At 45.6% G+C, this 19,069-nt stretch overlaps 1 protein-coding gene across 11 annotated transcripts in view; it reads left to right on the forward strand.

Moving 5' to 3' along the window:
- Positions 1-18,153, forward strand: part of LOC137346340 (class I histocompatibility antigen, F10 alpha chain-like) — a 46,260-nt gene extending 28,107 nt beyond the window's left edge. For 2 of the 11 annotated variants that reach the window (XR_010968711.1, XR_010968712.1), the window contains 3 exons: positions 3,936-3,983; positions 9,368-9,430; positions 17,965-18,153. Coding sequence is in view for 6 of the 11 variants with exons in the window: in XM_068009846.1 (XP_067865947.1) it covers positions 2,512-2,637; positions 3,554-3,589; positions 3,936-3,982 (209 nt within the window). In the remaining 5 variants the exon portion in view is untranslated. Of the gene's footprint in view, positions 1-2,511; positions 2,638-3,553; positions 3,590-3,935; positions 3,984-5,856; positions 7,206-9,367; positions 9,476-17,964 lie in introns of those variants that run through there. The other 9 variants (XM_068009848.1, XM_068009850.1, XR_010968709.1 and 6 more) reach the window with 8 other exon arrangements.
- Positions 18,154-19,069: the final 916 nt, after the last annotated feature.

The raw sequence follows: 19,069 nt of genomic DNA on the forward strand, positions 1-19,069 counted from the left end.
AAGAAAGGTGAGAGAGAAACCAAGAAATTATAAATCTGTTAGTCTAACATCTGTTGTGGGGAAGGTTATGGAATCTATCATTAAGACAGAGTGACTGAGTACTTAGAGAAATTTGAGCTGATTGAAGAGAGCCAATGTGGATTTGTAAGGGGGAGGTCATGTCTAATGAAACAAATTGAATTTTTTTGAGGAAGTAACTAAAGTAGTGGATAGGGGAATGTCTATGGATATAGTTTATGTGGACTTGCTGAAGACTTTCGATAAGGTTCCACATAAGAGATTTCTTAAAGCTCTTGGAATTGAAAGCATATTATTGAGCTGATTAGGAAATTGATTTGGCAGTAGACAGACTGTAGGGATAATGGGTATGTATGAATTGGAAGGAAATGACCAGTGTTATCTCACGGGGATCTGTGCTGGGGCCTCAACCATTCAGTATTTAAAGTCTTAAAAAGCACAATAGAGCGACACATATCCAAGTTTACTGATGACACCAGGTTCAGTGGCATAGCAAGCAGAGTAGACAGGAGCATAAAATTACAAGAGACATTGATTGTTTGGGTGGGCAAAATTGTGGCAGATGTATTTCCGTGCAGGCAAACGTGAAGTCATCCATTTTGGATGAAATAAGGGTAGATCAGCGTATTTTCTAAATGGTGGAAAGCCTTGTCTCGGACCAGACCTGGAGAACTGTGTACAGTTCTGGGCACCTCATCTTTAGAAAGGTATAAATATACTGGCCTTGGAAGGAGTGCAGCACAGATTCAACAGAATGTTACTTGGCTACAAAGGTTTAATTATGAGGAGAGATTACACAGACTAGGCTTGTGTTCCCTGGGATAGAGAAGGTTAAAGGACGATTGAGGTTTTCAGGATTTTGGAAGGAATTGAGGGTAAGGTAGATGGAAAGAAACTTTTCTGCTGGTGGTGGAGTCTCGGACAAAGGGGATATAACATTGAAATCAGACCCAGACCATTCAGGAGAGAAGTTAGGAAGCGTTTCTTCAAACAGATGGTGGGAGAAGTGTGTAACTCTGTTCCATAAAAAGCAGTAAATGCTAGCTCAATTAAATTCAGATCTGAGGTCAATAGATTTTTTTGCTAGCTAATCTATTGAGGTATATGGAGTTAGGACACAGATCACCCTCAATATCACTGAATGGCAGAACAGGCTCTAAGGATTGAATGGTCTACTCCTATTCCTGTTGTCTCAACATTCTCGCACCACTGAAGTCAGGCTAACAGTAGTTGCCCAGGTGTGTGTGTGTGTGTGTGTGTGTGTGTGTGTGTGTGTGTGTGTGTGTGTGTGTGTGTGTGTGTGTGTGTGTGTGTGTGTGTGTAACATTTGACATTTGCACCTCTCCAGTCCTCTGGCACCATCCCACTACCGAAGGAGGATTGCAAGATTGTGACCACAGCCTCCGATATCTCCACCTTTAATTCCCTCAGTAATCTCAGTGACTTTTCTACTTTCAGCATTGCCAACCTTTTAACTACCTCCTCTTTATCAATTTTTATTCTATTCAGTTTCTCTACTACCTCTTCCTCTACTGTGAAATTAGCAGCACCCTCTTTAGTGATGTTTATCAAACCAATCGACTGCTTTTCAACTCACTGAAATTAGCCCTCCTCCAGTTGAGTAATTTCATGTTCAATTGTTCCATGTCATTTTCCATAACTACTGTAAACCTGATGATATTGTGATCACTGTTTCCCAAATGCACCCCAATTAAAACATGCTCCACTTGCCCTACTTCATTCCCCAGAACTAGATCCAACACTGCCTCCTTCCACATTGAACTGGAAACACAATGATCAATAAAGTTCTCTTGTATACATTTCAGGAATTCCTTTCTGACCTTTGCCTTTACATTGTTACTATCCCAGTCTATATTAGGATGATTGAACTCCCCCATTATCACCATTCTAAAGTTCTTACATCTTTCTGCAATCTACCTGCAGATTTGCTTCTCGACCTCCTTCCCTATATTTGGGGTGACCAATAGTTTACACCCAGCAATGAAATAGCTCCTCTATTGTTCCTTAACTCTACCCAAATAGATTCTGACATTGAATCCTCCAGCATGTCACCCCTTTCCAGTGCTGTAACAGTATCTTTGATCAATATGGCACCCCCTCTTTCCTTTCCCTAGAAACTCCCTACCTCCCATCACTATGCTGCAACAAGCCTATTCTGAGATTGATGTGGGAATTAATCACTTGTTTGGGTGACTGGAAGTGTCTTTGGAATGATGTGGAATTCCAATGTCTGCATTTATTTATCTCCTTTAATGTAGATAAACATCCCAAAGTGCTTCACAGGAGTGTAATCCAAGTCATGCTGAACCTTTCTAACCTACAACATGCTCTGCTCAGAGACTGCCCATTACATCACAGACTTGAATCTCATTCAAACTCAGGCCCCGCTTTGGTACACTTGCTTCTGAATGAGCAGCGATTGTGGTTATTCATTGATCTCCTCCTCATTTCCCCCCTCCCCCCCCCCCACAGCCAGGATGCTCCCAGTGACTGTAGGATCTTCAGAGGGAACAAATATCAGACTGATTGTTGGAATTGTTGTTGCTGCCATCGCTCTGATTGCTGTTGTCATCGGTGCAGTTGCGTTGAAAAGGAGAGGTAGGAAGTGAGGGCAGGGTCTGTCACTCTCTGGTATCAGCAGTTTTAAAATGTTAAAGCACAAATATCAAAGCATTAGAGACTTTCCTACACATGTGGGAAATGCACACACAGTCCAGTGATGTACAGAGCGTGAGGGGGCTGAGGAACAGGAAGTGAGAGGACCGAGGGCCCATATGGGGAGCTGGGACTGAGGGACTCTTACACGGAGTGAGGGGACTGGGGGTCCCGTACATGGAGTGAGGGGACTGGGGGCCTGTACAGGGAGTGAGGTGACTGAGGGCCTGTACAGGGAGTGAGGGGACTGGGGGCCTGTACAGGGAGTGAGGTGACTGAGGGCCCATATCGGGAGTCAGGGGACTGAGGTCCCGTACAGGGAGTGAGGTGACTGAGGGCCTATATGGGGAGTCAGGGGACTGAGGGACCCTTACATGGAGTGAGGTGACTGAGGTCCCGTACAGGGAGTGAGAGGACTGAGGTCCCGTACAGGGAGTGAGGGGACTGAGATCCCGTACAGGGAGTGAGGTGACTGAGGTCCCGTACAGGGTGTGAGGTGACTGAGGGCCCATATAGGGAGTCAGGGGACTGAGGTCCCCTACAGGGAGTGAGGGGACTGAGATCCCGTACAGGGGGTGAGGGGACTGAGGTCCCGTACAGGGTGTGAGGTGACTGAGGGCCCATATGGGGAGTCAGGGGACTGAGGTCCCCTACAGGGAGTGAGGGGACTGGGGGGCCTGTACAGGGGATGAAGGGACTGGGCTGAATGCAGAGTAAAGGGTTGAGTGAGGAGCAGAGTCTCCTGTAAGCGAGCTCAGGTTAAGCTGGTCATTCCCCCCATGACTACAGTAAGTTTGTGTGGGTGAGGGGTGGGTGGGGGAGCTTTTGTTAACTGAAGTTCTGTTTCTGATCTTTGTAGGAGGAGAATATAAACACAGTTACAGCTCAGCAAATCGTAAGTGTGCAAATATTACAATAGTCTGGTTCAGTTGTTAGCTGCCTTGTCTTCGAGGCAGAACTTTCTGGCATGGACTCGATTGGCTGAACAGCCATTTCTGGTCTGTTAAGACAGTATAGCTCCATTACTTTGTCTCTGTGTGTGTTTACCTCTCTGTTTCTCTCTGTCTCTCTCTCTGTCTCTCTCTATCTCTGTCTCTGTCTCTGTCTCTGTCTCTGTCTCTGTCTCTGTCTCTGTCTCTGTCTCTCTCTCTGTCTCTCTCTCTGTCTCTCTCTCTGTCTCTATATGGAACATTCACCATGTTGTAAAGTGACTGTGTGACTGAAATCTTTCTTTTTCACAGCTGTAAGAGGAGTGGAATCATCCTCGAACTCATCAGCCCTGGCCTGAGGTATGAATCACTCACTGGAGTTTAACAGCAGCTAAACTAGCATCAAAGCAGTTTATAAACAGCAGTAACTGTGAGCTCAGGGTATCGGAAGGGACTTTACTGAGTTTCACCACTGGCTCGCAGTGTTTTTACTTGTTTACATAAATTTCTCACATAGTGCTGTATCTCTAAATAGAAATAAAAATAAATAAATAAAGTGTAAGTTGAGTTTCATGAGCCAGTCTGTAAGAGACACAAGCTCCAATGGTAAAGTGACTAACTCTGATAGTAGTGGCCTACCATTGATCAACTCTGGTTTAATACACAGGAGTTCCATCAATATCAGCTGGTTTTGTGACAAGGAGCAGTTTTTTTAACCCACCATCAGTATCGAGCAGGCCCAGGTCTGGTCAGGTAGAGTGAAGCTGTCCTCCTCAATTTAACCTCGAGTCACCTCCTTTCATTCTCCTACTGCTCTTCACCATTCATTGCTGCTCTTCCCCATCACAAAGATATACTTGTATATTACAAACCACAGGGAGGCCATTCAGCCTCTCTGGCTCCTCCTTGCTCAGACTGCTATGATTCCTCACACTCCCCCATGTCTAACTGCTGTCCACGTCTCTATCCAGAGACCAGTCTAAGTACTGCTGACTTGTTCTGAACTTGTCTTGTTACTTTGTACCCCTGGTCCTGCACTGATGGTGTAACACGAACCTCCTGGGATTCTCTTGTTCTGTTAAATGTGCCTGACCTGCATCCAGTTCCCTTGAGCCAATGAATTAAACGTACAACTGTTTTGGACCAATGGGAGGTCAATATGTTGGGAAGGGAGCAGGTGATTCCAGGAGTGTGACTGGATTGTGCAGGTTAATATTCCAGGCAGCAAAGACATGAATCACACGGAGAACTGGAACTTTCTAAAGCTGGTCTGGTGAGCAACAAACTTCCGGATGCTGTCAGCTGCTTAGTGAGACACTGCAGCTGTTTAATATACAGGAGGATGGGATCTGTCACCTGGAGAGGGGGAGATAGTTGTGCTGTGTACGTGGGGACAGAGATTAGACTTCATTTTGGAGCCTGGGTCTTAGACTGATAGATTGTGCAGTGAGCCTGGTGATCCAGTGCTGGGACACTCGATCTTCACTGAGATATGGTGCTCCTGGAGAAGTTTCAGGGGATGGATTGTGGGTTCAGGCTGGTCAGTCTGGGTTCAGTCATATCACTGCACTCTTTACCTGTGACTGTAGGGAACCTGTCCCATGACACCTGGAACAGCTGCCAATGATGTGTTAAAGGGAGTGGGATTGGGGGGGAGGGGGGGAAGAAAGAGGTCAGAATTGGAGGTGCGTAGAGATCTCTGAGTTGGGGGGCTACAGAGGTTATGAAGATATGGAGGGATTTGACAATGAGGATGAGAACCTTAAAATCATTTGAGACATTACCGGACCAGGAACCTATGTAGGATAGAGAATGCAGGGGTGATGGTGAATGGGACTTGGTGTGAGTTAGGATTCGGGCAGCAGAGTTTTGGATGACCTGAAGTTTATGGAGGATGAAATATGAGAGGTTGGTCAGCAGTGTCTGGGGGTAATGAAGGTATTGATGAGAGTTTCAGCAGCAGATGAGCTGAGGCAGAGATGGAGTAGGTTAGTGTTACTGCGCTGGATCAAGAGGGGATCTTGGTGATGGAGAGGTTATGGTGTTGGAAGCTCAGCTCAGGAATAAATAGGACACTGAGGTTGTGAACAATCTGGTTCAGTCTGACAGTGACCAGGGAGAGGGATGGAGTAAGTGTCTAAGGAACAGAGTTTCCACATTGATCTTTCTGGGTTCCAACTCCTGTACTGGGTGTGAAGCCTCCATGTGATTCTGTCCATCTTTCATTTGCCAGGTTGATTCCGAATTGAAGATTACTCGAACTAGTGATTGGACTGGCTGTGTCACTGGGAGGATTCATTTAGAAACAATCTGGATGTTTTATCTTTATTTGGCTGTGTTTTATATAGTGAAACAATACATCTATCATTTATTGGAATTCTGAGTTTATTTTCTGCTTGGTAATTTGGTAGAAATCTCCAGTTGAATATTTTGGAGTTTAATATTGAGATGTTTCTAATTGCTGTTGTTGCTTGCATTCCTGCATCTGAGAAATGTTCATTTAAACCAGTAAAGGGAAGGGATCGACAGGCCGTGACCAATCACAGATCACTGAGCACAGGGAGGGATCGACAGGCCAGTGACCAATCACAGATCACTGAGCACAGGGAGGGATCGACAGGCCGTGACCAATCATAGATCACTGAGCACAGGGAGGGATCAACAGGCCGTGACCAATCACAGATCACTGAGCACAGGGAGGGATCGACAGGCCGTGACCAATCACAGATCACTGAGCACAGGGAGGGATCGACAGGCCGGTGACCAATCACAGATCACTGAGCACAGGGAGGGATCGACAGGCAGGTGACCAATCACAGATCACTGAGCACAGGGAGGGATCGACAGGCTGGTGACGAATCACTGAGCACAGGGAGGGATCGACAGGCCGGTGACCGGTCACAGATCACTGAACACAGGGAGGGATCGGTAGGCAGGCGACCAATCACAGATCACTGAGCACAGGGAGGGATCGACAGGCAGGCGACCAATCACAGATCACTGAGCACAGGGAGGGATCGACAGGCCACTGACCAATCACAGATCACTGAGCACAGGGAGGGATCGACAGGCCGTAACTAATCACAGATCACTGAACACAGGGAGGGATCGGTAGGCAGGCGACCAATCACAGATCACTGAGCACAGGGAGGGATCGACAGGCCACTGACCAATCACAAATCACTGAGCATAGGGAGGGATCGACAGGCCACTGACCAATCACAGATCACTGAGCACAGGGAGGGATCGACAGGCCACTGACCAATCACAGATCACTGACTATGTTTCTATCTCTTCCCTCTGGGAGGTTCGACGTTTTAATTCTCTGATCAGTTTAAGTTTCTGTTTTTTAACTGTCCGTCTTCATTGGTGCCTGAGGTTGGATCCTGTGTTTCCCGGGAATGTGGTTTATTAAATGAAATGAACAGCTTCACTTCCCTGAACCCAGTCTGTCACTGGCCTGTTGTATGAACCGAGGGTGGGGAATGTAAAATGTTTGGGATTGCACTCTGTACCACTCTACGTACTGGATTAAAGTTTACATTTGTACCTATTGAATAATAAAAACACTTGTTCCACAAACTGTATCTGTGTGTTCACTCTGTCCAGTCCCAGACCCTGACACAAAGAACCAGGATCACTAAGAATCATTTGATCAGGGTTGACTTTGAAACCATCACCCTGACCATCCCTTCCCCCTGCCCCATGACCAGTACAATACTAGACAGGGAATTCCCAGAGCAGCCAGTAATTCTCACTGGCCTTCACCATCCTACCTGGATGAAAGTTCCATGTCTATCCAGAGCTCAGTTATTGCTTTCCCATTACCCTCCTTCCCTCTCTGCTGCCTCTCAGGGAAATCTTGCCTGTCCCTCCTGCTCTACTATTTAGAGTAGGCCAGTGGACTGGTTACACTATGAACAGTTTGAGACAGTTCCCTGTGTCTTTGGACAGACCAGCCTTTCATTCCACCTCCATCACGAGCAGCTTAGCCCCACTACCACAGTCTGCCGTTTGCCTGTATTTGCATTGACCGGACAGTGTTCTCACTTACCCTGCCAACCAAAGACTGGACAATTACTGGCTCCCTGAGGAACTGACTGTCCACTGGCTCCTGGCACTGCCCCTGAACGGAGGGAATGTAGGTATAATATTCCTTGAAGGAACAGAAAGCCACAGCCAAGAGCTCTCTCCAACCCAGCAGTAAATTAGGAATGGCCTTTGGAGACGTCCCTGTTAACTACTGGCCCAATCCCTCTGTGGCAGCAGTGTGGGATGGCAGATACCAACCTGCTCCTGGTCTCTGACTCTCTCTCTCTCTCATGAAAAGGCCTCAGCAGATGCTGGTTGTGTTCCGACTCTGGCTCCCAATTCCAGGAAGCTTCCACAGGCTGAGCCGACAGGGAAGGTTGATAGGGAGTCCTGGGAGCAGGGATCAAGGCAGCTATAAACTGATGAATACAAGTCATTGGTTAAACCTTCGAGATGTGAACCCCTGCCACTTGGGGGAAGTGGCACTGAGACACATGTACCCTCCCTGGGAGAGGGTGCCCTCGCAATCTGGCTGTCCCTCAGCAGTTAGAGGGAGAGGTTGAAGGTGGCTCCACAGTGATGGTGGGGGAGACACTGATCTATAAAAAGTGAACAGAGACCTGCGACTGCCCTCACCAAGGTGGAAATCACCCACAACATCGACGATCCTCAGCATGGTTGAGTCCTCAGAGGGTGATGTCCCCAAATGAGCCAGTGCCAACTGGAGACCAATGTCCCAGGGCTGGGTTAGTGGCACCAGAGGGGATGGCAGATGCCTCGGGTGATGGACTCACCGACAGTAGCTGGTGCTGCCTGGGTGAACCAGCCTGACTCTGGCACCATAGACCCACAGAACAATTACAGCACAGAAGGAGGCCATTCAGCCCATTGTGTCTGTGCACAGACACCTCAGAGGCGCTGGTGCCCAAAGAGGACCATTTGTCTTCATCCTGGGAGGTCTCAATAGAAGCTGTTAACAAGGCTTCACCTGATGGTGTGGACTGGGATATCAGGGACAGGTTGGTGAGTGGCCATAAGCATCCTGTCCCACTCTGAACCATCAAGACAACAGGAGCCTCCCCATCCTGAGCCTGTCCTGTTCAGTCCCAAGGTGAACCCACAGCTGACATCAGTGGGAGATGACTGTATGGACTTGGCACTAACCAGTTTCAGTGTCATTAACCCCAAGCAATGGTGAAGTGGAGCTGGAGCTGGAGCAGGTTTGCTGCTTGATGCTGATGTGGGGACAGGATGTCTGGATGTGGAGGTCCAGCACAAGGGGAGACGGGGTCAATTTATATATTTAACAATAGAAATCAATGTCAGAATCCCGAAGGTGGAAGTGGTAGGGATGACAGACTCAGTGACCTTACTCTCCAAACTCTGACTCACACACTATAGACAGCCTCTGTGAGCTCTGCAATCTGACCAACCAGTCTCTTTCACTCCTTCAAATATTGATCCAATTTCCCTTTAAAAGATGCAAAGCTCTTTCCATCACCCACTCCCTGTTTGTAGGGCATTCCATGTTCCAAACAACTCAGAAGGAATGTCTCCTATCTTCTCTCCTCACTCAATGAGCATTTAAATTATTGCCCCCTCTTCAATGGCCCCTAAAACAGAGGAAATCGTATTTCCCGATTCACTTGATCAAAACCCTTCATCATTTGAAAATCCCTCAATGAAATCTCCTCTTGTCTCCTTTGTTCCAGTTGAAACAGTCTGAGCACAGATGGTTGGATGACATTGGAGGATCGGCCTGGAGATGAGGCACTGTAAGGGCACGGAATAAGCTTTCTCTTCTCGATTTTTAATTACAAGTATGCAGCAATAATACGTGTGTAAAAATAAATTACAGTATGCAAATGGTCATGCGAGGTGCAAAAGGATCTGTGTCAAATATAAAGCTAAACTGTTGATGCCTACAAAATGCAAAGCTCAGGACAGGTGCATCCTGTTATGAACTGATGAGAAATGAATGTGATATGATGTGAGAAGGGGGGTGGGGGAGGAGCTCTTTGAGCTGTTTCACAGTCGTCCTGGGAGCACATTTCTTTGTGGATATTAACTGTCCAGAAAATAGCTCAAACTGTATGGGAGCCAGATAAGACAAGTAACATTACCTGTAAGCACAGTACAATCCTCCTACAAACACCAACTGCACTTTCCTGTACAAGTAGCAGATGGAATTTACTACAGAGCAATGTGAGATGTTGCATTTTGGCAGAAGAAATAGGAAGAAGCAATAGAGACTTAACAACACAGTTTGAAGGAACAGAGGGACCAGGGTATTCATGTGCGTAGACCTTTGAAGGTGGCAGAACATGTTGAGAGAATAATTAGCAGAGCATGTGGGAACTTGTACTGCATAAATAGATAAATAATTGAATAGAAATTATGCTTTACCATTTTGAAGCTCTGGTTAGGCCACAACTAAAGTATTGCATCCAGTTCTGAACATCACACTTTAGGAAGGTTGTGAGAGTCTTTGAGAGGGTGCGGAGGAGATTTACCAGAATGGTTCCAGGGATGCAGGCTGGAATTGTACGTTGGGCTGGAGGCCCCACCCAATGGCCAAGAATTCGGGGGCGAGCCCGCCTCCATCCCACCTGGAAGCCATGCAGAGATTTTACGTGCCCCTGGCCGTTAATTGTCCTCGGGCAGGAGTTCAACCCCTCTGAGGCAGGAACTCCAACCTCCAGGAGCTGCCAATCAGCGGGCTGTCAGCTCTCAGTCCCAGCAGTGCCACCAGGAGCGGTGGCACGACTGGTACTGCACCCAGCGCGAGGTGCAGCATGGATGCTGGCCTTAGAATGAAGCTAAGTGTGCGGGGCCTCACCGGGGACAATCGGCCGGGCCCTGTCAAGGCAAGCGGAGTCAGTTGTGGGGGCGGAGGGGAGGAATGTGCTGCAGTGGTGGCTGCTAGGTTTTGCCGAGTGGCCTCTTAAGGTCTTGAGCTGCCCACATGCTGCTGGTAATGGACTAGCAGTGATGGGAGGAGGCCCTGAAGTGGCTGTTAATTGGCTACTTAAGGGCTTTAATTGGCCTGAGGCGGGTGGGCCGTTTCTTGCCGCCACCACCGCACGTGAAACTGCAGCGAGTGCTGGAAGGCGACGGGAACGGCACCCCCCCACCTCCCACTCAGTTTTACAACCTCCCTCCTCCACCTCCAGACCGCTCCTGCAGGGGGTGTAAAATTCCAGCTGCAGGATTTTAGTTACATGGTTAGGTTGGAGAAACTGGGGTTATTCTTCTTGGAGCAAAGGAAGTTGAGGGGAGATTTAACAGAGAGGTACACATTTATGTCAGATTTAGATAAGGTAGACAAAGAAAATCTGTTCCCATTGGCTGATGGTGCAAGGACGAGGGGACACAGATTTAAGGTTTTGGACAAAAGATGCAGGGGAAATATGAAGAAGAATTTTTATATGCAGCGAGTGGTAATGACCTGTAACTTACTGCCTACGAGGGTGATGGAAGCAGGGCCGATCAATGATTTCAAAAGGAAATTGGATCGACACTTGAGAGAAAGAAACTTTCCGGCCTACGGGGGTAGGGCGAGGGAATGGGACTGACTCTGTATAGGGAGCTGGCATGGACACAATGGGCCAAATGGCTTCAATCTGTGTTGTAATGACTCTATGACCTCCTGCAGGACCCTGGATGCACCTTCAGCTCGATGTTATCAGTTCATTGCCAACTCCTCCAGTTAACCAGTAACATGTGCTACTTATATTAGACAAGTTGATCAAATGGACAGAGGCTTTTCCTTACCATAATAATCGTGCTTTGGTTGAGGCTAAAATATCATTGATTGAGGTGATCTGCAGGTGGGGAGTGCACATACAGGTAGCTAGTGATCAAGGATCACATCTTACAGGAAACGTTTTTACTGAACGACAGAAATTGATGAGGATTAAATACAAATTGCCCATATGTCACCATCCTCAATGATCTGGAGTAGTGGAAAGAGAGAATAGGACTTCAAACAATGTTTAAAAAGTTCTGTGCAGATCACCCCTTTCAATGGGTGAGCATGTTACCAATGTATTTACTGGTGATGTGATCTAGACAGTGTCGTACTACATGAATTTACCCCTATCGGGTAATGACAGGATGTCTGATGTGTATGCCTGGACACCTACTGGTGCCCACAGCAGGTCCTTTGCTTTAAAGCAGTTGTACCACTGAGTGGTTGAACCAGATGATCCATTACATTGATCAGATGAATCAATTCGTAGCATGGAATTTGGGAGAATCCAAGAATCAGGTCTAAAAGTACTTTGACAAATAGGATCATCCATTTGAGTATCAAATTGGAGACTCTGTAATGGTCCTAAATTATGGTAAAAAGGACCATTTTGTTAGAACAAAAACGGCAGGACTATACCCTATCACTGATCAGGCCAGTCCTGCCATGTATATAGTTCAGTTTTTAAGTAAGAAATGTCTGAGTTATATCAAATAGTATCACATCAATCAGCTCAAAACTGTCAAGGAATAAATACTACACCTTGCCGGCAGGTGGAATGTGTTTCTTAGAGTATTAATTGTTCTAGGTCTGGTTACCTACCTTGAGAGGCTACCTACTACTACAGAGATCGTATGGAGAGTCATAGAGTCATATCCAGCACAGAAGGAGGCCATTCGGCCCATCAAGTCCATGCCAGTTCTCCACGGAGCTACCTAATGAGTCCTACTCCCCCACTCAATCTCCTGAAGATATATTTCCTTCAATTGGCCATCTAATTTCCTTTTGAAGTCATTGATTGCCTCCGATTCCACCACCCTTGTGGGCAGCGAGTTCGAGATCATTACCACCCGCTGTGTAACAAGTTCTTTCTCATATTCCCCCGCTTCTCTTGCCCAAAACCTTCAATCTGTGTCCCCTAGTCCTTGTACCATTAGTTAATCGGTACAGTTTGTCCTTGTCTAGAGTGAGACAGATAAAATGTGTCTGAATGTCACTATGCCACCAAGCTGTAATATAACTGATGTTTGTAGTCACTGTCATATAAACTAATGCTACCATGGAAAGGGGCACAGTAATGTTAGGCAATAATAAATGGTGCAAAGTAGGGTATAATGTCAGTCAGCACCCATGGAGAGGGATTTGGTCTATGATTATAATTTGTGCTCAGAGAATTGTAATCATTGTACTAATAATCATGATGTATGTTATTTGTGATGCTTAATGAAATGTTTGACAAAATATTCGAGTTTTAAATTGGCTGCATTAATTAAAAACTAATTGTCTAAATGTGAGGAGTTGGATAGGATTCCTTCTCTTCAAGGTGAAGAGTATACATGGGATAAACTTTCTCTTCTCCATTTTTAATAACAAGTATTTAACAAGATGTGTAAGAATAAATTGCAGTATGCAAATTGTCACATAAGGTGTGAAAGGATATGTAAATATTAGCTAAACTGTTGATGCCTTGAAATGCTGAGCTAAGGACAGATGCATCCTGTTGTGACCTAGTGTGAAAAAATAGAAAAGCAGATTATTTTTTAAAAGGTGTGAAACTTCCAAACATTGGTGTTCAGCAGTGCTTAGGTGTACTCATAGAAAGTTAACATGTAGGTACAGCAAGCAATTAGGAAGGCAAATGCAAGGGAATTGGAGTCCAGGAATAAGGAAATCTTGCCACAATTGCACAGGGCTTTGGTGAGACCACATCTGGAATGCTTTGTGCAGTTCCAATCACTATACTGAAGGAAAGATCTATTTGCATTGGAGGCTGTACTTTAAAGGTTCACTAGATTGGTTCCTAGGATGAGAGAATTGTCCTATGATAAGAGGCTGAGTAAATTGGGTTCATGTTCTCTGGAGTTTAGAAGAATGAGAGGTGATCTCATTGAAACATACAGCATTCTGGAGGTGCTGGATAGGGTAGATACTGAGAGATTGTTTCCACTGATCAGGGAATCTAGAATCCGGGGGCACAGTGTCAGGATACAGGACCGATCATTTAGGAATGAGATGAGGAGAAATTACTTCACTCCAAGCGTTGTGAATCTTTGGAATTCTCTACCCCAGAGGGTTGTGGATGCTCCATCGTTGAATATATTTAAGGCTGAGAGAGACAGGTCACTCAGGGAATCAAGGGATATGGGGAATGGGATGGAAAGTGGAATTGAGGCAGAAGATCAGCCATGATCAAATTGAAAAGTGGAGCAGGCTTGACGAACCGTATGGTCTACTGCTGCTCCTATTTCTTATATTCTTTTAAATGTCACGTAATGTGGAAAAAGTTGTTATTCCTGATGTTGAATAAGATTATCATGGATTAATTTATTCATATTTGTTTTACTGACTCATTTGCAGATATGTTGTAAAAATAGGATTCTAAGCACAGAAGAAATAGGAGGAGTCGATGATAAGGCCCATCGAGCCTTCCCCACCATTCACTATGATCATGGCTCATCTTCTGTCTCAACGGATCAATAGTATAGTAGTAATGTTACTGGACAACTAATCCAGAAGCTCAGACTAATACTCCATAGGCATGAGTTCAAATCCCTCAATTAAAGCGGGTGCAGTTTAAATTCAATAATTTCATAAATAAAATAAAATAAAAAGTATGTCTCAGAAATTGGAATCATCAAGTTACCAGATTGTCATAAAAACCCATCTGGTTCACTGCTGTCCTTACCTGGTCTGACCTACATGTGACTTCAGACTGACTGTAATTTGGTTGACTCTTAACTGCCCTCTGAAATGGCCTAGCAAGCCACTCAATTGTATCAAACCATGACAGAAAAGTCAAAGAATAAAAATAGACAGACCACCCGGCATTGACCTAGACAGCGAAAAAAACAAAGGCTCCACCCTGCCCAGTCAACCCTGCAAAGCTCTCGTCGCTAACATCTGGGGACTTGTGCCGAAATTGGGAGAGCTGCGCCACAGACCAGTCAAACAAGAGCCTGACATAGTCATACTCACAGAATCATACCTTACAGCCAATGTCCTAGACTCCTCCATCACCATCCCTGGGTATGTCCTGTCCCACCGACAGGACAGAACCACCATTGGTGGCAGCACAGTGGTATACAGTTGGGAGGTAGTTGTCCTGGAAGTCCTCAACATCGACTCCAGACCCCATGATGTCTCATGTCATCAGGTCAAAAATAAACAAGGAAACCTCCTGCTGAATACCACCGACAGCTCCCCCTCAGCTGTTGAATCACTCATCCATGATAAACATCACTTGGAAGAAGCACTGAGGGCAGCAAGGGTACAGAATGTACTCAGGGTAGGGGACTTCAATGTCCATCACCAACAGCAGTTTGGCAGCACCATTACTGACCAAGCTGCCCAAGTCCTGAAGGGCATATCTGCCAGACTGGGCCTGCAGCAGGTGATGAGAGAACCAACAAGAGGGAAAAACATACTTTACCTCACCAACTGCCCATGTCAGTCTTGGTAGGAGTGGCTACACATAGTTCTTGAGCAGATGAAGTCCCATCTTCACACTGAGGAGACCCTCCATCATGTTGCATGGCACTATCACCATGATAAATGGGATAGATTCAAAACAGGTGTGGCAGCTCAAAGCTGGGAATCCATGAGACACTGTGGGCCATCAGCAGCAGCAGAATTATATTCAACCACAATCTGTAACCTCATGGCCTTTCATATCCTCCACTCTACCATTAGCATCAAGCCAGAGGACCTATCCTGGTCCTATGAGGAGTGCAGGAGAGCATGCCAGGAGCAGCACCAGGCATACCTAAAAATGAGGTGCCAACCTGGTGAAGCTACAACACAGGACTACATGTATGATAAGCAGAAGAAACAGCATGGGATAGAGAGAGCTAATCGATCCCACAACCAACGAATCAGATCCAGGCTCTGCAGTCCTGTCACATCCAGTCAGGAATGGTGGAGAACAATTAAACAACTAACAGGAGGAGGAGGCTTCACAAACAACCCCATCCTCAATGATGGGGGAGCCCAGGATGTCAGTGCAAAAGACAAGTTTGAAATATTTTCAACCATCTCCAGCCATATGTGTGGAGTGCATGATCCATCTTGGCCTCCTACTGAGGACCCCAGCATCATAGATGCCAGTCTGCAGCCAGTTTCACTCCACATGATATCAAGATAGGTAGATAAGGTGGCGAGGAAGGTATATGAGATACTTGCATTTATTAGCCAAGGCATAGAATATAAGAGCAGGGAGGTTATGATGGAGCTGTTTCAAATGCTAGTTAGGCCACAGCTGGAGTATTGTGTACAGTTCTGGTCGCCACATTATAGGAAGGATGTGATTGCACTGCAGAGGGTGCAGAGGAAATTGCCTGGGCTGGAGCATTTCAGCTATGAAGAGAGACTGGATAGGCTAGGATTGTTTTCCTTAGAGCAGAGAAGGCTGACGGGAGATCTGACAGAGGAATACAAAATTATGAGGGGCATAGATTGGGTAGATAGGAAGAAACTTTTTCCCTTAGCAGAGGGGTCAATAACCAGGGGGCATAGATTTAAGGGGAGGAGGTTTAGAGGGGATTTGAGGAAAAAAAATTTCACCCAGCAGGTGGTTGGAATCTGGAACACACTGCCTGAAGGGGTGGTAGAGGCAGGAACCCTCACAACATTTAAGAAGTATTTAGATGTGCACTTGAAATGCCATAGCATACAAGGCTACGGGCCAAGTGCTGGAAAATGGGATTAGAATAGATAGGCTTGATGGCCGGCGCAGACCACAGTGGGCCAAAGGGCCTGTTTCTGTGCTGTATAACTCTATGACTCTGAGAAATAGCAGCGCACTGTGGATACAGCAAAGGCTATGGGCCCTGAAAACATCCAAGTTGTAGTACTGAAAATTCGTGCTCCAGAACTAGCTGCACCCCTCGCCAAGCAGTTCCAGTACAGCTACAACACTGGCATCTACTCGACAATGTGGAACATTGCCCAGGTGTGTCCTGTCCACATATAGCAGCCCAATTCAATCCAGACAATTACCGCCCCATCAGTCTACTCTAATCATCAGCAAAGTGAGAGAAGGTGTTGTCGACAGCGCTGTCAAGCGGCACTTACTCAGCAGCAACCTGCTAACCAATGCTCAGTTTGGGTTCCACCAGGGCACTCGGCTCCAGACCTCACTACAGCTTGGATCAAACTTGGACAAAAGAGATGAATTCAAGAAGTGAGGTGAGAGTGACTGCCCTTGACATCAAGGCAGCCTTTGACTGAGTATGACATCAAGGAGCACTCACAAAATTGGAAGTCAATGGGAATCGGGGGAAAACTCTCCACTGGTTGGAATCATACCCAGCACAAAGGGAAGATGGTTGTGGTTAGGAGGCCAATCATCTCTCCCAAGGATATTGCATATTCACTGAGGATGGCACAGTGTTCAGTACCGTGTGCCACTCCTCAGATACTGAAGCAGTCCATGCCCACCTGTAGCAAGATCTGGACAACATTTAACCTTCAGGCTTATGCTGATAAGTGGTAAGTAATATTCATGCCACACAATGCCAGGCAATGACCATCTCCAACAAGAGAGAATCTAACCATCTCCCTTTGACATTCAACAACATTACCGTCACTGAAATACCACGTTCAACATTTGGAGGAAGGCAGTGGGGTTTACCATTGACCAGAAAATTAGCTTAAGCAGCTATATACTGTACCGACAAGAGCAGGTCAGCATCTGGGAATTCTGATGTGAGTAATTCCCCAAATTCTGCTCAATATTTGGAAAGCTTAAGTCAGGTGTGTGATGAAATACTCTCCACTTGCCTGGATGAGTGCAGCTCCAACAACATTCAAGAAGCTCGACACCATCCAGGAAAAATCAACCTCTTGATCTGCACCCATCCACCACCAGTGCACAGTGTAGCAGTGTGTACCATCTACAAGATCCATTGCAACAACTTACCAAGCCTCCTTCAACAGCATTCTCCAAATCCTCAACCTTTACCACCTACAAGGACAAGGACAGCAGACATATGGGAACACCATCACCTGTAAATTCCCCTCCAAGTCACACATCATGCGACTTGAAAGTATATCACTGTTCTTTCACTGTCGCTGGGACAAAATCCTGGTTTCCCTCCCTAACAGCACTGTGGGTGTACCTACACCACACGGGCAGCAGCGGTTCAAGAAGGCAGCTCATTACTACCTTCTCATGGGCAATAAGGGATGGGAAATAAATGCTGTGGCCTTGCCAGTGACTGTCACACCTCATGAATGAATTTAAAAAAAAACAGATCCTTCAATGGCCTTCAACTGGAACTTTATAACTGGTGCTTACTGTACAATCTTAATGCAGTGTCTGTCTCTCTTGTTCTATTGCAGAAAACCAACTGATGAAGGATGATATGGGACCCAAACTTTACTCAGTCTTTACAGTGTGAAACATTACAAGCATATACCTCCTAACTTGACCACACAGTTTCAGTAAGTGTCACTTTATATGTGCTAAAATAAAACTCCAATTAATGCCCTTCACCTGCATATAAATAAACACAATTGATATACAATTAACAGATTCCCTTCTTTCTTTTTAAATAAATCTTAAGAGTTAATATGCACAAATAACATTTCAAAAGAAAATCAGAAACAATTTCCATATTCAGTACAGAGCGTTATATTGCCAGATGCTCCTCCTCGAGGACATGGAGAGTCAAAGAGAGAGAGAGAGAGATACAGCACCGAAACAGGCCCTTCGGCCCAAAGACCCCTAACAAGTTCTTTGTACAAGCATTTCTTTTTGTAAAACAATTCAGATTGTTGGTGACTTGCAGCTACCCATTTAATTTTAGAGATTTCATTTCTCTCCAACATTTGTTTTAAGCCAGTAAAGTCAATCCATATCCTTTTCTCACTCACATGTTTCATAGAGTGTACATTATCCCAAAAGGAACGATTATCTACATGGCATTCAATGGGTAGACTATCTCCCAGTATGTCCATTGTATAGAATCCTACTTAAAATGTTTGTCAAATAGAATCCCACTGCCTCACAAAAGCCAGTGTTTCTGCACTAAAGTACTTTTAATAGGCCTGCTTTATTTTCTTAGCCTCCCTAACTAAAGGACAACATTTCCCATTTTCACCCATTAGAAATAACATGAAACCAGCTGCACTCTAATACCTATCAGGAAGATTAGCAGGTGAAGCCTCACTAAAAATAACTATTGCATGTTCTTTGGGTCACCTAAGTTGGGAACTTAAGTACACATTTCTCCAGATTTATTTTTTCAACATTTTATTTGCCCTTCAAACCTTTTTGACTTTATGGTGTTTCATCATAGAACTTAACACCAACATATCAAAACTAGAATCTGGTCTAGTCTGAGTGCACAACCAGTTCAAGTGACCGATCAAGCTTTGCATGGATGATGTTGCCGTCTTCTGCTCAGATCCGCTGTCAGTTCGCACACTGATGAGCATCTGTGAC

This window comes from Heterodontus francisci, chromosome 29 (assembly GCF_036365525.1).
Source record: "Heterodontus francisci isolate sHetFra1 chromosome 29, sHetFra1.hap1, whole genome shotgun sequence".
Lineage (NCBI taxonomy): Eukaryota > Metazoa > Chordata > Chondrichthyes > Heterodontiformes > Heterodontidae > Heterodontus > Heterodontus francisci.